This window comes from Carassius gibelio, chromosome B1, assembly GCF_023724105.1.
Source record: "Carassius gibelio isolate Cgi1373 ecotype wild population from Czech Republic chromosome B1, carGib1.2-hapl.c, whole genome shotgun sequence".
Classification (NCBI taxonomy): domain Eukaryota; kingdom Metazoa; phylum Chordata; class Actinopteri; order Cypriniformes; family Cyprinidae; genus Carassius; species Carassius gibelio.
The window spans coordinates 13,875,196-13,896,030 of NC_068396.1; the positions used below are offsets into that span (position 1 = coordinate 13,875,196).

The following is a 20,835-nucleotide window of genomic DNA, read 5'->3' on the forward strand; positions in this document are numbered from 1 at the left end:
CCCAGCGCCTGCATTTTACTAAATCAGTTAAAAGGGGTAAAAGTTTGTCCTCATCTTGATACCTGGGGACATGGACATATCGACATATTCAAACAGATATGCACCACAGTGTGTATCATATAATATATAAACCATATATCAATAATGCAGGGTTGTCCACTAGAGATCGTGCAATTGTGCACCCTGTAAATGGACACTCTAGACTCAAAGATGGGACATAAAAAATTAATGTGCATTCAACAGAAAATGCGAAAATAAAGAAACTGCTTTCACATGAAAAGGAAATATGCTTTATTGTATTATTTTTTATAATTACTGTTATAAATACTGTTGTGGTGGTGAAGTGCTTTTCAATCACTGTATGAAACTTTCTTTTAAGGCATTTAAAATGTGATTCAGTTCTGGAAAACAACTCAAAGCCATTAATCAAACATTCATCTCAAACAATACTGTGAGTACTACAGTTTGTGTGTCAATGCATTTGTGTGAGGTCAAGAAAGGAGGAGAAAGAAATGTCTTAGAAAATTTGTCCTTGAATCAAGGTCTCCAATGATCATCCTGCCCTTGAAACCCTGTAAACCTACTTTTTTGAATGTGTGCCTTGAAAAAATATAAAAGTGAACACAACATAAGCTATATAAGTATAGTTATACAACGATTTGGCTTAAAAGATGATGATTGAATGGCACTGATAGCTGTCATATATTGCTATTATTTTTTAAATGATAAATTTTTTAAAGAAACATGATCATTGGTTTATAGCTTTGAGGGTGTTTCTCATGTGACACACATGGGGAATTTACTAAGAAGGAACTGATTTGTTTATCTGCATCTAAAGGTATTATGCAAATCAGGTAATGGCTGATTTTATGGCTGATTATAATGCTCTACTCCAATGAATCATCATTTGATAATTTGTTGCAAGCATGATCAACAGAAAATGTAAGCAAATATCAGTTTTTTAAAAAAAAATGTTTACAGCCTGCTTTCCACGGGCGATAATAATGCAACATTTATTGTATTATAGGCACACAGCACTCATTTTTTTTAATGCACATATTAGAAGCCTACTTTGCATATAAAGGCATATTTTGTGCTGAAAATAATGAATTTAAATAAAAAATGCTATTTTGTGCCTGCTTAAACTGGGTTGCAGGTGGTTTGAGAAAAAGATTAATATGTTTGCGCTGAAACACCATACACTAATGCAAACTCTTCAGTGAATTTTCTGCGGAACGCTAATGAGGATATGTGTTTGTGATATGTCAAGGCTCGGTCAACCAGTTTGTCCAAAAGTCACAGGATCACTAAGCAGATATTTTAGAAATCCCCATATCTGCAAAAGAAAGACACGGGAAAGAGAAGAATATTATGGGAAAAGGCAGGGAGAGACACAGAGAGAACCAGATACATCAGTTAACGTCAGTAAACTTTAGAGAAGAGAAGTAGAGAAACAAGATTTGACTCACGCTTCTTCTGCCACGGGGGTGTTGTAGCTCTGAAAGAGAGGTTGAACGAAGAGTCCGAGTGTGCCGACAACACACACCAAGATAAAAATCCAGAGGAAGAGCCGGTCGATCACCATGGCTACATACTTCCAGTCCTCAATGATCTGCATGGTACATGCAAGCAATTAACATTCATTACTACAACATATATAAACAATCATGGGGGATAAGCAAAGTTTTTTCATGCCTGCATGGTATTTTCACTAATAACATTTAGAGTTGCATTTTTACTCTATATTTCAGACTTAGTTTCTCAGGTCCAGGCATGGGAATTGTAAAGAATTAACCAACTTCTTAACGGTTTCATTAATGATTATTTTAATATTTAAAATAAATAAATAATTTTAATGACCTAATTTTTAAGAGACAGCATAAATTCAATTTAATAATTTGCAATAATAAACAAACCTTTTATTCATTACTATTCATTCATTTTTATATAATTGTACTGATAAAACATACACACACACAAAATTTGCACTGCACTGAATTAATGAATTGAATCTTATAGTTATTTGCAAGCTCTATGTGTTTGATTCACAAAAAAAGGGAAATCAGGCTATACTGGTAGTCCTGTATGTTTATTCATTCACTAAGAAGAATCTGCTCATAAGAGTCATTCATTCAAGAATCTGACTACACAGGTTGCGCTCATGTTTTTTTTAATTCACTAAAAAGAACCAGTTCCTAAGAGTCATTCGATCAAGAATCAGACAACACTTTTTGTTCTGTATGTTTTTGACTCACCAAAAAGACTGGTTCTTTAGAGTGATTCACTTTGAAATATCAAACTGATTAAACTCATCTACTAAAACTCAACTTATCAATTCATTTAATATGTCAATCAATCAATAAAACACAAAAATACTTCTCACCCCTTCATCATCATCCTCAATCTTCATATGTTCAGCAATGAACCTCACACCCTCTATAGCCTCATCCACATCTTGGTCATGCCTGACTTTCACTCTCTGCCTGAACTCTGAACCCTCAGGAAGGTCACCGACCCTCCAGGCCCCACAAACATGCCCAGGGTCATCACTTAAGAAGAATGATTCTCCGTCCAACCTTATGCCCTTAGCATCAGATGAGAATGATTTCTGCTGATGCTTTCGTCGAAACCTTTCCCGTACATTAGACCTTCCGGGCCGTCGCATCAGAAGGAAAATTGGAAGCTTATGCAGGAACACATGCTTGACCCACTCGGGCATGCGGTGTGTCGATGGAGAACGGTGGTGAACATTGAGCACACACACACTTGTCACAATAGAAAATGTGACCAGCACCATTGTAAACATCAGATACTTCCCTATTAACGGAACAGCCAAGGATGTCGGTGGGACAATCTTTGATATCAGGAGCAGAAACACAGTTAGAGCCAGAAGAACCGATATACAGAGTGTCATCTTCTCTCCACAATCTGAAGGAAGGTAGAAAACCAGAATTGCAAGAGAAGTGATGAGGACACATGGAATGATGAGGTTAATCGTGTAGAAGAGAGGTTTGCGCCTGATCACAAAGTCGTACGTGACATCCAGGTACGTGAGGTCATTGGGGTCTTCGTTTTTTCTCCCAGGGAGCGACACAATATCCCATTCACCACTCGGTGTGTAATCATCACGACTGGCAAAATCGGATGTCAAGACAAGATCGAGTTCTGTGCGATCGTAGGTCCAAGATCGAAATTTAAGCGTGCAGTTCTGTTGATCAAAGGGGAAGTTACGGACTTCAATAGCACAGGCGCTCTTGTAAATGGCAGGAGGAAGCCAGAAAATATCACCAGTGTTGGAGACAACTGCATTGCAGTAAAATGATACTTCATACACACCATCTGCACTGTAAGACAAGAAAATATACATTATAGATATCAGTGAAATGTATTCTGTGTATTCCTTAAGAGTATAAAGTGAGTTACAATAGCAACATGCATACATGATTTTATTATTTATAAATACCTTTTTTATGTAAATAAATAAATAAATGTTTTCCGCATTTCTTATTTAAAAGAATATTTAATTTCGAAATAAATTAATATCTTAATTAGTATTGAACTTTTGTACTATTTTAAAGCTATTTTTATAACAGTAAAGTTGCATGTAGAAAAAAATCTGAATGTATGTATGTATGTATATATACTGTTTGATTATCTACATGCAAAATAAATACCATGGAAAAGGTCTTTATTTTTTGTAATTTAATTAAAAAAGCAAATTTTGTTATATTCTAGATTCATTGCACACAAACTTAAATATGTCAAGTTTTTTTTTTTTTTTTTTATTCTGATGTTTACGACTTACAGCTTAGCAAAATAAAAAATTACGTTTCTCAAAAAATTGGAATATTCCATTTTGAGCTTGCTTAGTTTGATTAATTTTCAGTATAAATATTGGGTACCTCTTGGGCTAGTTTAGAACATGCAACCACAATTATGGGAAAGACTACTGACTTGACAGTTGTCCAGAAGACAATCATCAAGCCACTCCTGAACCAGAAAAAAAAACGTCAGAAGCATTTCACCTGGGGTAAGGAAAAAAAGAACTGGACTGTTGCTCAGTGGTCCACGGTCCTCTTTTCAGATGAAAACAAATTTAACATTTCATTTGTAAATCAAGGTTTGTAGGAAGACTGGAGAGGCACGTAATCCAAGCTGCTTGAAGTCCAGTGTTATGTTTCAAAAGTTAATGATGATTTGGGTGCCATGACGTATGCTGGTGTTGCTCCATTGTGTTTTATCAAGTCCAAAGTCAATGCAGTCATCTACCAGGAGGTTTTTGAGAACTTTATGCTTCCATCTGCTGACAATCTTATGGAGATGCTGATTTCCTTTTCCAGCAGGACTTTAGCACCTGCCCACAGTACCAAAACCACTTCCCAGTGGTTTAATGGCCATGTTATTACTATGTTTGATTGGCCAGCCAACTCACCTGACCTGAACCTCACAGAAAATCTATGGGGTATTGTGAAGAGGAAGATAAGTAACATCTGACAAACAATACAGAGGACCTGAAGGCCGCTATCAACGCAACCTGGGCTTCAATAATGCCTCAGCAGTGCCACAGGCTGACTGCCTCCAAGCCATGCCTCACTGAAGCAGTAATTCGTGCAAAAGGAGCCCCAATCATGTATTGAGTGCATAATGCTTTGGAGATCTTGAACATTTCTGTTTTGTAAATGTTTTTTTGATTGATCTTTGAGAAAAAAATATATATATTATTTTATTTATTTATTTATTTATTTTTTGAGATAATGCATTTTAAATTTTTCTAAGTTGTAAGTCATAACCATCAGAATAAAAAAAAACTCTTGAAATATTTCAGTTTGTGTGCAATGAATCTAGAAAATAAGAAACTTTTTCAAATTAAATTACAAAAAATAAAGAACTTTTCCATAATATTCTATTTTTTTAGATGCACCAGTATAACAAGTTAACCTTGATTGTTCTAAACATTTTGTAAGAATCTTTTCTTTCAAATCTTCCAGTACACTTATTGCGGCTCCCATTTTGAAAAACCCATGTATATGAGATGTTGAGAACGCCTCCTCATCACACTCAGTACCTGATTAGTATGCATTAATTAACAGATCTTTAATCCAGGATCTCTCTCCCTTTGTGCCCTTGAAAAATATTAGTGTACAGCCTTTCAATCAAAATTAGCATAGAAATTCAATGCTTATTTTAGCAAAGGATTACATGCACCAGTGTCTCTTTACATGAGGAAATGCCTCTTAAGCAAATTATGTCTCATCCCACCCAATTCGTCAATTTTAGCAATGAACATGCACAAGTGCATCCTCCATTTTTATCAACTAAACTGGGGATTATATAACACACATTGCTTCCACTAGGCACACACATCTGACCTAGATCAAATAGTTTAAACATCCTTGCTTGTCACTCATCTTGTTTTTTTTCTTCATTCTTCTGAGCTTTTTCAAGATGTGATCAACCTGAAAGAACAGCAGCAAGGGAGGAGACTGCATATGCTTTCTAGCATAATTAGTCAGTCTCTTGGAACAGTGACAGCTTGCTTGTTGTATTAAGTTTGTCACTAAACACTGACTGTGTATCAAAGTCTTAAAACATTCCAAACGGTTACAAAAGCTTTTGGCCTTAATAACAGCAATAGACCTTAATGACAGAATCTGCAAAAATGAAGCTTTAACACATGTAAGTGTGCTACTAATAATTGTTTCCAAATCTACTGCTCTGAGCTATTCCAAATAAAACATTCAGTTATCAGACGCTATGATTTGCATCAGAGACTTGTATAACAATATACAGGATATTTATATGTATATATTATACAGGATATCAGTGTATAGCCCACATCATTTGCAAACATTTTCCAGCAAAACTATTGGTAACACTTTTGTGACGAGTGGGGCGGGGCCGAGAGCCTTGGGAAAGGAGCGATGCCATGTAAAGCACTTTGAATTACCATTGTGTATGAAATGTGCTATATAAATAAACTTTCCTTGCCTTGCCTTGGAGTGATTGGAAATGAGCGACACCTGCTCAACTTACTGGTCCCACAGAGGAGATTGGAAAGATACAAAAGAGGAGCAACGACAGTGAAGGACGAGAGTGGACCAGGCCTGGGCTTTATTTTGTGTTTTGCTTTTGTTTGTGCAGGACAGTCGTCCGCGAGGGGCTGTCACGCTGTTTTGTGTTTATTTTTATCATTAAAGCTTTCATTTGATTGTCCGCCAGTTCCCGCCTCCTTCTTCCCGATGGTTGTGAATTTTGTAATGTAGTACAACTTTATTTAAATGATCCATTCTCACCATTAACTAGTTGCTTACTGTATGCTTATTGCATAAATGCATTTCACTAGCAATCTGGCTGTTTATTAGTACTTATAAAGCACAGATTCTGCACGATCATATTCAGATCCCTTAATAAGAACTTAATAAGCAGTAAATTAGGAGTTTATTGAGGCATAAGTCATAGTTAATAGTTAGTAAATACTGAGAATTTGTTTTTGTTTTGAGAATTTGTTTTGGGGTGTTTTACTGTAAAGAAAATAATATCTAAATATTGAAATAATTTAGATTTTATATATAATTACATAATGTTATATGTGCAGCAAATAATAAAGTAAATTGCTAAAGCAATAAATATTTATTTTTGTGGTGTGGTCATTGTAATGTTGGTACTCAACCAATAGTACTACTTAAATCACATTATCATATTATGCTCATATTATCAGTCAAAATAATAAGCTCAGTACATTATGTGACAGTGAAGTCTAATGGCTGCTGAAAATTCAGCTTTAATATCACAGGAATAAATCACAGTTTTAAAATATATTAATATAGAAAACAGTTATTTTATAATTGAATAAAAATAATAATAATTATTATTTTTAATAATTCAAAATATTACTGTTTTTACTGTACAGTATTTTTAATCAGAAAAATTAAGTTTTGCTGAGCCTTCAAAAAATAAAAAATAAACTCTTGCTGATCTCAAACTTTTGAATAGAGGTTTATATACATGTATGTGTGCTGCTGGTATAAATGTACTGGTCACAGTTATGCCATACTTGTTATAGAGTACTATATCAGGAAGCCAGATGTGCCGTGATGGTATTCGTAGTTTTTTGATGCCCTCGTACTCATTCGGATCCCAGACCAGTCTGTAGTCATTCCACTCCTACAAAGAAATTATGTGATTAAAACTGTTAAAACTGGGTCAGACAGTGTACCAGTATTTGTACCGAACTCCTTTAAAACAGAACAGCTAAACGCATTCACTCAGCTTTTAGAAATGACCTAAAACTATAATTGAATAACAACTCAAATCTTCCACGTGATGTGAGTGCACTCATGTGGGACAGCTCATTTGACTGTGTTTTATAACACTATCCAGATGAGCGCACAGGCATAGCAGGTGAGCTTACCTGAGTCAACCACACATTCGTCGTCATGATTTGTTCCCTCTCATTCTGTAAAAAGAACAGAACATTGCATGTTTTTGTACGTAACGGTGAAAAGGGAACTGAAAATTATTGGACAATATGACAGGAATATGATGAGATCAGGACATGATGCAAATCAGACTCAAATTACCCGTGTGAGCACTAACAATGTGACGTGGGTTCCAGCATCTCTTTTATTACTGAAGATAAAAGTAAGTCTGAATATATTTGCTGTTTAATATCAGCTGTGTAAAGCATAGATTTCAACAAAATTAGATTCTGCAGTGGGCGGGGCTACCCAGTGCAACATAACAAAAATAGTACCAAATTGTTTTGTCGCTTGTCACGCAGTAGAACTGCGCCTGGTTAGAACACTATGTGAATGTGATTTTAACTGTCAGTGTGAATGTACCTTAAGTCTCTGTGTCATGATTATGTTACTGCTGCACCATAGCTCTAATGTAGTTGTGTAAAATTTTAAATTGGTCTCGAGGGCCAGAGTTGCTGTCCTCTCCTCTAATATTTAGAGTTTGGTGTGCGTGTATATGAGAAACACTTACCACACTAATAAGCTGTGCTAGAGAGACTTTGATGCCAATAGTGACCTGCTGACTCTTGTTGACCGCAGGCCGGATAAGTTTGTTGTAGCGCTCAGGACCAAGCAGAAAATCTACCAGCCTCTCCTCTGCATCAGCAGCAAGAGTCCCTAACACACACACACATACATACATGGAGAGTGAAAAATGTTTAAAGATAATCACATGGTAAATGCCTTTTTGTCATTTAAGGGGTAAGATTGTGAGGAATTAATTGTGAAATTTACAAGCAATTTTAAAAATGAAAATTATTTCAAATTAAACCCAATACCAATCTTTTTCAGTAGTAAGTTTTGTTGGCTACAACAATCCATAAATAAATAAATAAATAAATAAATAAATTAGAGCTGGGATAAACGATTATTTTTCAAACGATTAATCTAGCGATTATTTTTTCGATGCATCGATTAATCTAGCGATTAATTTTTTCAGACCGATTCGATTTAGATTATCTCCCCATTAATTGACTACTAACAATTTATACATGTTGATTTACATATCTGAATGAAAAAACATGAATTCCTTAACATTGCAATATATGTTTATTGCTCTTAAAATTACAAAATAAAAGACTGACTAAGAATGCATTACTTTGCACTTGTATAGAGATAGCATTCAATAAAACCTTGAAGCCTTGAAAACACAGCTTACTGAAACAAGCTTACTGAACACAAAGGGCCTTGCTTACTGAAAAAAAAGTTCTTCTTTCAGATGAAAATAACAACAACTTGATGTCTAGCATTCAATAAAAAAGGTCACCCAAAATACTTGTTTAGAGCAATTGAAAGAATACAGTAACCAATGTAAACTTGAGGGGTTTAAGCTAATACAGAAAGTGCTTTTCCAAAAAAAAAAAAAAAATTTACAGTGGGAGCGAGCAGCCTGTCATGGAGAAAAAAAAATCTCAGAATGCTCCACGTGAAACTTTGGCATTCCGTCCATTTCTATCGTGTTTAATGATTTTGATTAATATGCACAAGGGTGTCACGGTTTTACGCTGCCTGAAGGAATACGGAGTCGAGGATAAACGGAATAAGGCTTTTAATATATCCAACACAGGGGATATCCAACATGAAGCACAGAGGTAGACACACGTAAGTAGCAAGTAGACCCGACAAAACAGAACTGAAAGGACAAGGCTTAAGTACAAAGGATAATGGGGAAACACAGGTGGATGGAATAACTAAATTAACAGGGACATGGAACACATGAGGAATAGAATAGACACACCTGGGAACTATCAAACTAAACACGGAAGACAGAAACTGGGTCACTGGGGCAAAAACACTAAATGAGTCCAGGTGTGTGACAGTACTCCCCCCTCCCGGTAGGTGCGTCCTCGCACCGTAGAAACAACCGAGGGAGGCGTGGGTGGGAACTAGGGATGAGGTTCCGGTGGAGGACGGACTCCCAGGAGGGGGCCAGCAGACAGGGACCACGGAGGAAGGAGCCAGGGAGGAGACGACGGAGGGAGGAGCCAGGGAGGAGACAGGAGCAGGAGGAGCCAGATGGTCCACCAGAGACCAGCCAGGACGGAGATCCAAGGTGGGGTCGACGGCGGGAGGAGCCATGGTGAAGGAGGGGTCGACGACACCAGGGGGCCGACAGGCGGAGACTGCACCGGTGGGTGAGGAGCCCAAGATGGAGCAGCACAGCCACAGAGCCAGGGGGACGTCGAGGTTCCGGAGGGCCTAGGTGGAGCAGAAGGCTCAGGCGACCAAGGCGGAGGCGGGGTCCTGGCAGACCGCTGTGGAGCCGGAGCGACCGAGGATGGAGGTGGAACCGGAGGGAAGGAGGAGCCTGACAGAGCCGGAGGGATGGAAAGACGAGGTGGAACCGGAAGAGTGGAGTCCCGAGGCGGCGGATGGTCGACGACTGACCAAGGTGGAGCCGGAGGGACGACGGAGCCCGGTGGAGCAGGTGGGATGACAGGCCACGGTGGAGACGAGGGAGCTAAGAGCCAAGGCGGAGCCACTGGGTCGAAGGGCCGAGGAGGAGTCCAGGGCTCGGAGGCTGGAGGCGGAGACAGGGCCTTAACGCGCCAAGACGGAGCTGGAGACTGGCAGTCCAGCGGCGAACCATCGCGCCCCGATGGCGCGGACTGAGGGTGAGCTGCAGGACTGACTGGCACCAGCAGGGATGACGAGGAACTGGCTGGTCTAGGAGGAGGAGAGAGGAGAAGGATGGGAGGAAGGACAGGAGGATCAGGACTGGACGGAACCAGCGAAAGTGGAGCAGAGGGACCAGCAGGTCCTGGAGGAGGTGGGAGAGGGAGGCCGGGAGGGAACACAGGAGATACAGAAGATTCAGAGCTGGGCGGAACCAGCGGACACACAGAAGATTCAGGGCTGGGCGGAACCAGCGGACACACAGAAGATTCAGGGCTGGGCAGAACCAGCGGAGACACAGAAGATTCAGAGCTGGGCGGAACCAGCGGAGAGACAGAAGATTCAGGGCTGGGCGGAACCAGCGGAGAGACAGAAGATTCAGGGCTGGGCGGAACCAGCGGAGAGACAGAAGATTCAGGGCTGGGCGGAACCAGCGGAGACACAGAAGATTCAGAGCTGGGCGGAACCAGCGGAGACACAGAAGATTCAGAGCTGGGCGGAACCAGCGGAGAAACAGGAAACTCAGTGCTGGGCGGAACCAGCGGAGACACAGAAAACTCAGGGCTGGGCGGAACCAGCGGAGACACAGGAAACTCAGGGCTGGGCGGAACCAGCGGAGAAACAGAAAATTCAGGGCTGGGCGGAACCAGCGGAGAAACAGAAAATTCATGGCTGGATGGAACCAGCGGAAATGGAGCAGAGGAAATGACTGGAGGAGGTAGGAGTGGGAGACTGAGAGGGTATACAGGGGAATCAGGGCTGGACGGAACCAGCGGAGAAACAGGAATATTAGGGATTACCTCCATAGACCAGTCCATCAGATCCAGAACTTGCTCCATATAACTTTCAGAGACTGCATACAGCTCACCCTCAGTCGCAGGAGTGTGGGCAGGGCTTTCCTCCACGCCCTCGATCTCCACGAGGACTCCCACGATGCACGGTGTTGCCGGCTCACACACCTGGTCAGTCGCGCTCTCGAGATCCTGTTCCCTGTCAGTGGATGGCTCGGGCTCTGCGGCTGCGGTGGGCTCTGGCTCCGTGCGGCGTGATGGTGGCTGGCTGGTCTCTGGGTAGGGAGTGGGACTGGCGAGATCCTCTACGGGGCTGACGGTGAAAGATGAGCCATTTCTCGCCAGAGTCCACTCCACGTATGCGGCGAAATCCTCCCGAGGACCATCTTCGGGCGACAACGCTCTGCACTTGGAGTTCAGGCTGGTGTTGTAGAAGGTGCAGAGCGCATCGTCCGGGTAGCTGGTGGCATTAGCTAATAGCAGAAAGCGTCTGGTGTGGTCCTCGAGAGAGCGTCCTTCCTGCTCCAGCATGAGGAGGAGGAATCCGGGGCTAGAGAGGGGATCCATCAAACACTACAAAACAAAAAGACTGAGAAAAAACGAAAGCAAAACGGAGGGAAAGACGCAGTTTTAAACTTTCTTTTTTATGGTCGGGTCTTCTGTCACGGTTTTACGCTGCCTGAAGGAATACGGAGTCGAGGATAAACGGAATAAGGCTTTTAATATATCCAACACAGGGGATATCCAACATGAAGCACAGAGGTAGACACACGTAAGTAGCAAGTAGACCCGACAAAACAGAACTGAAAGGACAAGGCTTAAGTACAAAGGATAATGGGGAAACACAGGTGGATGGAATAACTAAATTAACAGGGACATGGAACACATGAGGAATAGAATAGACACACCTGGGAACTATCAAACTAAACACGGAAGACAGAAACTGGGTCACTGGGGCAAAAACACTAAATGAGTCCAGGTGTGTGACAAAGGGAGAGAGAGAGCAAGAAGCGCTCGTGTTGTTTGAAGACTATGAGTGCGCGCGCGCAGTCGGGGCTCTCTTTCGTACGCGCCCTGTCAGGCACAGCAGTCATTCTATTCTACATCACTCACCGATCAAATAAGGCTTTGACAGCCGCCAAAAAAAAAGATCAATGCAGAAAAACCCCTGGATTGGTTATATAATGTTGGACAGAATGTTTATGCGGCCATCGCATAATTTTAGAGAAATAAAAACAGGTCGACAAATCGATGCGCATATTTAATATATATCATATTATTTATTATTTTCCTTTTTTTGTGATCAATTAATGTGCTAATGGATTTTTGGCATAGAGAATTTCCTTGATTGAAGATGTATCAGTTAGACTCAACAGACTAAACAGCTCAAACTACTTTTGACTTCAACAGCATGAGTAGCACATTTAAGAGTGTTAACAAGACTATTTATTGTGTTAACAAAACAATTTATTGTGTTAAATTATTTATAAATGACTATTTTAAGTGGTCATATGATGCTTTTTTAAAGATCATTATTTATGGGGGTTTTTTTTGTTGTTGTTGTAACGAACATCTTGACATGCTTTAATGTAAAAAAGCACATTCTTTTATAAATACTGTACATTATTGTAGATCCTTTATGCCCCGCCTCTCTCAAATGCATCGTAAAAGTCCCTCCTTCCGACAAGCGCAGTCTGCTCTGATTGGCCAACTGACCCAGTGCATTGTGATTGGCCGAACACCACAAGCACTCATTGGAAATGTAATGCCCCTTCACATAATCATGAGCTTCATCTTTCAGAATAAATGTAAAGACAGTAAATAATGTCCTTCGTTTTACCATCAGTTCAAGCCCGAATAGGGAACAGAGTCGCGTGACAGACAAAGTGATGAAGCTCATATGTGTACACAAGCCATGGACGGTAAAAACAGCTGACTCCACTGTGTGACCCTGTCTCTTTCTATCTCTCACACACACATGCGCGCACACACACACACACACACAATGCGCAAATCTCTGTATTTGAACATTCAATAGCAAATACTTAAACTAATAATAAAACATACTTACAGCAGCTGATTCAGAAGTGCCAGACTGTCGTAGCAAAGTCAGAATTACCTCCTCTCCTAGGTTCACGAAATGTAGTGACGTAGACATGTGGGGGCATGTCTAAATTATCAATTTTTGGGCTGGGTGGAAGAGTCTTAACTTTGATAAAGAATATCTCTTTGGATTTGAGACTTTAGTCTTTGCATCTATACAGATCTCCTTTATGCACCAAGAGCTTGTAACACTCCAAAGAGGAAGGAACATTTTTAATTGCATCATATGATTCCTTTAAAAAATCATTTTTAGTGTACAATATGAGCTCTTCTAGCTTTGTATCCAGCATCTTTTTTTTTTTTTTTTTTTTTTTTTAGTTCTGGAGTTTTTGAGAATATCATGAAAAGGCCAGAAGTGTCTGCTAAGCTGCATGTAATCTGCTTTCACTGCACAGCAAAAACACACAAACATGTCAGAATAATTTTCCTTTGCATCTTATCCCATCATAACTCATAAGCCCACCAATGTTGTGAAGGGGGTGTGCCAATGACATGGCAAACAATGACTTGCCAAGATGGTAGCAACACACACACTCACAAAACACATGCCATTTCCTTCCCACTACATGTGGGATATGATCTCCAGTGACTGCGCTCCTCATCTCAAAACAGAATGCTGACACACACACCGAGTTTCCAAGACTGTGTCAGACTCAATTGGTGTGATCCCTTCTACACAGGAAGACGCACACACCTTTGAGCTTTTGTAGCTATGTTGAGCTTTAGTCATTTTGCATGGCTTGTCACTTTAAGCAAAGCAAGGTCCAGATCCACTTCATATCAATTTATCTATTTGTGTGTAACTCAATCCTCAAGGATGTAAAACCCATGCAAAATCCATAGATGACTCTCATCTATGTGAGTCTAAAAAGACAATCAATGAGTGAGCATATGTGTGTGTGACTTATTACCTTTAAAGGGGGGGTGAAATGCTTGTTTTCACTCAATATCCTGTTAATCTTGAGTACCTATAGAGTAGTACTGCATCCTTCATAACTCCAAAAAAGTCTTTAGTTTTATTATATTTATAAGAGAAAGACAGTCTGTACCGTTTTTTCCGGAAAAACACGAGCGGCTGGAGGCGTGACGTGTGGGCGGAGCTAAAGAATCACGAGTGCCAGTAGGCTTTTGCGTTGAGAGCGTCTGGAAGCGGTGACATTACCGTGAGGAAAAAAACATCATCCAAAACAAACCATGGCTAACAGTCAGATTCAGACGTATATTTATGATCCAGAATCAGATCCCAAGGCTGAAATTTAACAAGAGTAGCAGCAACGACGTCTCTATGTAGTATGTATTGAAACTGTATATATTTGCTTAGCGGTTTTGGAAAATGACTAAGTTCCACTTCATGTCGTTTTTTTTCCTTTTTTTTTTTTAAGGTGTACATGTGGAAAGTGCAGTTTGATGACAACATCGCATGTTGTTTACTTGATGTGCTTACGCACCGATAGCTAAGTTAACAACACAGAGATATTTCAAGCAGTTTTACTCACCGCCTGCGATTCCAACACACGATCGTGACCCTTTTCCGTTGGGACTGCATTATCCTTAAGAAATAAACGATATGCAAATCCGGCGTCAAACTGGGCCTTGTTTGTAAAACAAGCATCTTCGAAATGCAGAGAACAAACAAAAACACTTGCACAACTCCGTTGATGCTCTGTAAAAATAAACTCCATCCACTGGTCCCTTAATGCTGTTTCTCTTTTGGTAATCTGTGCAGGGTTGTCTGGCCCTGGCAACCAAAAACACACTTCTTTTGTGACATTTTGCGACGCTCTGATCAGTGAATGTCTGTTGTGCTCTCAGTGCTCTGCTATACGGGAGCGCGCTCTTCCGGGAGAAGTGCCCTTAGGACCCATATAAGGAAATTCCGCTCCATCTAACGTCACACAGAGCCATACTCGAAAAAAACTTTCCGAAACTTGTGACAAACCAGAAGAGGTATTTTTGGAACAACTTAATTTTTTTTAAACTTTGTCCATGTTTAGCATGGGAATCCAACTCTTTAACAGTGTAAAAAACTCCACCTTTAATCTCACTCATCTGTGTGTGACCACCATTTCCAGCTTAGTGCTTCATTAGGCAGAAAAAACATATGCATAATCATCTGACTCTAATATTATCCATTTTATTGATTTAAACTATTTGTCAGTTTTTCAGTGTCTATACTGTATGTGCTATAGTGGTAATAGATACCAAAAGATCAAAATCTCCTTATAGAATTATAAGAATGTTTATAATAATTGAACAAGAATTTAATATTTTACATTTTAGACCACTTTTTTATCTCCACCAGTAAAAACTGTTCCAAACAAACTCAAGGCAGAATCAACTTGTGTACTTTTTCTAAATATTTTTTTTATCAGCAAGAATATATTAAAAAGTAAAGTAAAGACATTTACAATGTTACTAAATATTTCAATTTAATGTAAATGTTGTTCTTTTGAACTTCTATTCATCAGTATCATAAAAGAAAATGTATCACAGTTTTAATAAAACTACGAAGCGTCACAACCATTTTTTATTTAAATGCTGAACCAAATCAACCTGAAGTCATCCTAGGTGTATATGAATTTCTTCTTTCAGACGAATCCAGTCAGAGTTATATTAAAAATTGTCTATGACTTTTAATCAGTTTAATGCAACTCAGTGGGTGTTGCAATGCATCAGTCCAAAAGAAGTTAAATAAAAAGAGCCCATCCATAATAAAAAAAGTGGCTCACACGGCTCCGGGGGGTGGGGGGCTGGTTGGGTGGGTGAACAAAGTCCCCCTGTAGCGAATCGATGCGTTTTTGTAAGACAAATTACCATATTTTAAACTTAATAATCAGTTTAATCTAGGTTGCATCACAGTTGTACACAGAAGCATTTTTTATTAAACTTATTTTGGACTGATGCACTGCAAAACCTGCTGAGTGGCATTAAACAGCTTAAAAGGTCAAAGACCATTTTTTTATATAGCTTAATATAACCGAATTCATCAGAAAGAGTCATATACACATAGGATAACTTGAGGTTGAGTAATTTAAGGGCTAATTTACATTTTTGGGTGAACTATCCCTTTAAGTCTGCTAAACTGGAACAACAAATTTTGTACTGTAGTACAACTAGCACAATCAAATAGACTGAAGTATATTTGATTGTGCTAAAATGGAAGTATTGCAAGTATACTTTAGTTACACTTTAAATATTTCACTTTTAAAGACTGACTTATTCAAAGATCATACAATTCACATCAATAGTGATATTAAAATATATTTAAGGTTTAATATTAAGTAATTGCAGTGCACAAGTGATATTCCAAATAAAGTTTAATAATAATTTTTATATCAGTAAGTCTCAGGTGATATGTCAGAAAATATGTTAATGGATTTGAACTATACTTAGTATGAAATACATTTATTTTAAACTTTTATTTTTCTTACTAGAATCATTGTTTTTGAATGAATCGACTTGATTCATGACTAAATTGTCATCGCCAACTAACATGACAATATTCACTACAGAAAGTGTCACTAAACATTTCCAGCAATAATGCACAGACTGATAGGTAAGTACCCATGAATTGGTGAATTCTGTGATTTAAATGTTACAAATAAAAAAATAAATGAACATTTAGATTTATTTGTTATATATTGATATTCAATTGATACAAAAAAATCTGGGTTATTTATACTACACCTAGATTTATTTTAGAATTGTATTATGTGTATATTTCACTTACAGTTTATTGACCAGTAAGACATGGGCCAGTATGAGCACTGACCCTGTTGCATCTTTTAGGCTGTTAGCCAGTCTTTACATTATACTACAGACAGTAGAGTGATCATCATTACTCTTCTTAATGTCATCAGTGATCTCATATTAACTTATGAGGCCTGTAGATTAATTTTCTTTTCCTAAACTGTGCAATTCTTAAGTAAAGAGGGCTGTGTAAAAAAACACACATCAACTCATGAAAGAGCTGATAATTAAAGATTAAATAAACCATGAAGCAATAATTTACACTTTATGTGTGCTTGTGGCTGTTCAGCTGAGCTGTAATGAATGTGCATGTGACTGAACTGCCTGTGAAGAGGTTGTGTGTTTTTGTAATAGCAATTCCATGGCCAGTTTTTGTGACATCATTGTTGATATTTTGCACCTTTGCTTTATTTGTTCAATTTACAATTATCTTTTTTTCAATGTGCAGATGTAATTGATGTTGTATTGATGTTGACAGTATATAGGCTAGTCTTTCTGCCTGGTTGTGGGCATTAACAGTCACAAAGGCTTGGACCATAATATTTCTGTAAGATAAACAGAATGCTTATGAAGTGAACCCAAATCGATTACAGAATTACAGTTAAATAATCTAAATCTATGGACTCTTTCAAAAGTTTGACTTAATTTAGCCTGTAAATATAGAACATGTTTTCTCTCTTTATTAAGTATATTATTGTACATTTATATCACTGTATTTTGTGTTATATAACCCTGGCATTAATTTAAAAAAAAAATAGCAAGTGAAAAGTTTTTTGCTGTGGCCTTCCATTTAACACTATTTTTACTCAATTTACTGCCACGTTCTAAAGAAAAGCATCATGAAAGCATCAAAAGCAGTTCGTACATCTCAAGTACAATACTTTAAGTCTTCTGAAGCAGTATGATAGATTTGCAGAGCATAGGATTCAAACTGTGTAAAAATTACATATGACTTTCATTAGGTTTCAGAAACATGGAAACTGAAGGAATTGCATCTGACCTACTTATTACACAGTGAACCAAATTAAAATTAATCAACAAGTCTTACATTAGGAGGGAGGGAGAGAGAGAGAGAGAGAGAGAGAGAGTGAGTGAGAGAGAGAGAGAGAGAGAGAGAGAGTACCAGTATTACCGATATCAGTCACAGAAAATATCGCATGCTAATTTTCTGAATATTTGACAAACCATAAAACAGACGCAACAAAAACAAAGGTGAAAAAAGACTTCTTTGAATACATGCAATAGCTTCTTACTTGCCACGCACAGCCAAAGCAGGCAGAGACATAAAAGCCACATTGATGCCATCACGGAGACCATTTCTCTCTCTCTCTCTCTTTCTCTCTCTGTCCCGGGTGAAGGTTCACAGTGATGTCCAGTCCACAGCCACGATCACCCTCCAGAATCCTTCGCCCTCTCCAGGACGGGTGCTGTCGCGTTTAACCCTACAGAGGCTTATTCTCTGTGCTCCGGGTTTTGCTCTTCCTCTCTCAGTATTCAGAAGCCGTCTCCGAGTCATCGACAGATGTTTTGCTCGCGTTAATACAATGTTTTCCAGTCCGCCGAGAGAAGCGCAAAACCGTCCCCAGACTCCAGTCAGATTACGCGCGTTTATATTTGAAGCACGTTTAAGACATTCATCAAGTCAGTACGCGTGTCTTAACAAGAAAGAAACACCATTGTTGCATTTGCAAACATGTTTCCCGACAACGAGAAAACAAATAACAGTAGATCCCGGCAAACTTTTAAGCGATGAAGCGCGAGAACTGACTCTAGCCTTTTCCGATGAGACTGTTCAATTTCCCTCACACGTCTGCAGTTTTAAACTCACATTCTTAGGTAGTGACCATCTTTTTTTAGATTATTGCACTGTTGTTTTGTGTATTCCTGGCAGAGTGATCTTCGGATGCAACGCAATAATCTGTGAGAGATAGTAACATTCTCATATGGGACATTGCCCTGGGAGGACCACGTGACAGACAGCGCGAGCGAGGTGAAGGAAGCGGCATCATAACAGGTAATTTGATGAAACATTTAGCATGAACATTTAAAGGTGTTGCACTTTTCCCACTCTGTCTATCTTGTTTCCAAGTTGTATTGTCACGTTGTCATTCAGATTTATGCCATATTAATGATGTTACCATTTCTGTTATCCATAATATTTTTTTTAAATAGTCTATTTTTATGAGATCTGAGAGATTTCTTTCCTTCCACTATTCCATCAAAACTTTGATGCTTCAAAACGTCCATAAAAATATTGTGGTATACACTTTACAATAAGGTCCCATAGTTAACATTAGATAATGCATTAACTAATCAATTAGGCCTGACTAAGCTTTTTACATGAAGTATTATCATTTCAATAGTTGCTGACCCACACATAGCCTACCTGTTAAAAATGTCCTCCTATTCTCATTTGGATATTCTCAGTTCACACACACAAATATAAATAATCCAAATATTCTGTTACCTACTGAAAGATTCTGTTTTAATGTCTACCTAAAAAGCCTGTCAGAAGAATCCGAGACCCTTAACACCAACAGCCAGCGATCACTAAATATATATTAAAAAAATATATATATGAATATGAATACATTTTAACAACAACAAAAATAATAATTAAAAAAAAAAAAAAATCGATGAGTTTTGGTAGATGATGAGAATATTCTGTTTAAAGCGAATGATCAGCAATACACAATTTGACTACAATTTAGATTAAATGATGTCTTTCTTTAAAGTAGTTATAGTCAAAATCCACTTGACTAAAAAAAATCGAGTGGCATGTTTCAGATAACATTTGTTTAAATGGACATGACATTTCTGAAGATTCCTGCTTTTTCTCTCTCATACACACACACTGACACAAGACACAAGTAGAGGTACTGGGGTTAGGGTTTTAAAAGGCCAGCTTCTGCATTCCATATCCGCAGTAGGGAACCTGCCAACTGTTAAAAGCAGAATCTTGTTCACAGCATAGAAAAATCTCCACACTGCACACACACGCACACGCATACACACATACACATACTTTCAGTTGTATGGGCAGCTGTGGCCTAATGGTTAGAGAGTTGGAGGTCGCAGGTTTGAGTCTCAGTGCTGGCAGGAATAGTAGGTGGGTTGAACTGTGCTCTTTTTCTTAAGGTTTGGGGCAACACAAGGGTGACATTCATTTTTGTAGTGAACTATTCCTTTAATAATTTGAATTAGAACTTAAATGTAAAATGTCTACATAGAAATTATCATAATAACAAATAAATGCTATGGACGAATTGTGAATGTGCTTTATTTTACAGCAGCCTGTGTATTTACAGTGTATTTAAACAAGAAAGTACTGAGTAATATATACTGTGACTACTTGGACATAGGTTAGGGTTAGGTTCAGGATTAGTACTTAGTAAGTAAAATACATACAGTTAGTAAATGTAGAACAAGACTAGAATGAAGTGCTGCTAGCATTGTTCATTATTGCTCAGGGTCCTTACATTAATAAATGAAATATTAACAAATTAAACATTATTGTAAAGTGTTACTGACATGACTTGTTATAATAAAGCACATTCTTCTCACAGTATTCTCCGTCCTTTGGTAAACTTCAAAATGTCTTCAACAACAGTTTACCAATATCCAAATGTTCTGCCTTACATCCTGTAATTATCTTTTTCTGCTTTAAAAACATACACAGCTCTTTCACACTGAGTCATTAAAATTTCAATCCAAGCTGTGGCTGCTATATTAGGTGTAGAGGTGGTTTATGACAGAGAAGTGTTGCGTAAATTGTGCTCTCACAGACCCCCCCATTTACGGGATGATGGAGGTTCCAATCTGTCATAATGGACTTGAATCACATCTCGCCTTGTGTGGCCCACAGTAAAAGAGATTGACGGGCAAAGATTTGTGAGAGACAGATTTCTGTAATATCAGAAGGATGGGAACAGATTTTTAAAAAGGGTAAGGGATGATTCATTAGATGTACTATTTTTATGATTTTTTTTTCCTGGAAGACAAGCACCTGTTGTCTGAGAGATGAGATTACAGCTCTGATCCATCCTCCACTTCATACC

At 38.7% G+C, this 20,835-nt stretch overlaps 1 protein-coding gene across 1 annotated transcript; it reads right to left on the reverse strand.

The window, feature by feature from the left end:
• Positions 1 to 287: 287 nt before the first annotated feature.
• LOC127949370 (neuronal acetylcholine receptor subunit beta-2-like) lies at positions 288 to 18,761 on the reverse strand. The gene is made up of 7 exons (XM_052546486.1): positions 18,031 to 18,761; positions 7,990 to 8,135; positions 7,412 to 7,456; positions 7,055 to 7,164; positions 2,384 to 3,344; positions 1,470 to 1,612; positions 288 to 1,336 (listed from the first exon to the last, which is right to left on the reverse strand). The coding sequence occupies exons 1-7, from the start codon at positions 18,092 to 18,094 to the stop codon at positions 1,321 to 1,323; spliced, it is 1,485 nt and encodes a 494-aa protein (XP_052402446.1). The 5' UTR covers positions 18,095 to 18,761; the 3' UTR covers positions 288 to 1,320.
• Between the last annotated feature and the right edge of the window lie 2,074 nt (positions 18,762 to 20,835).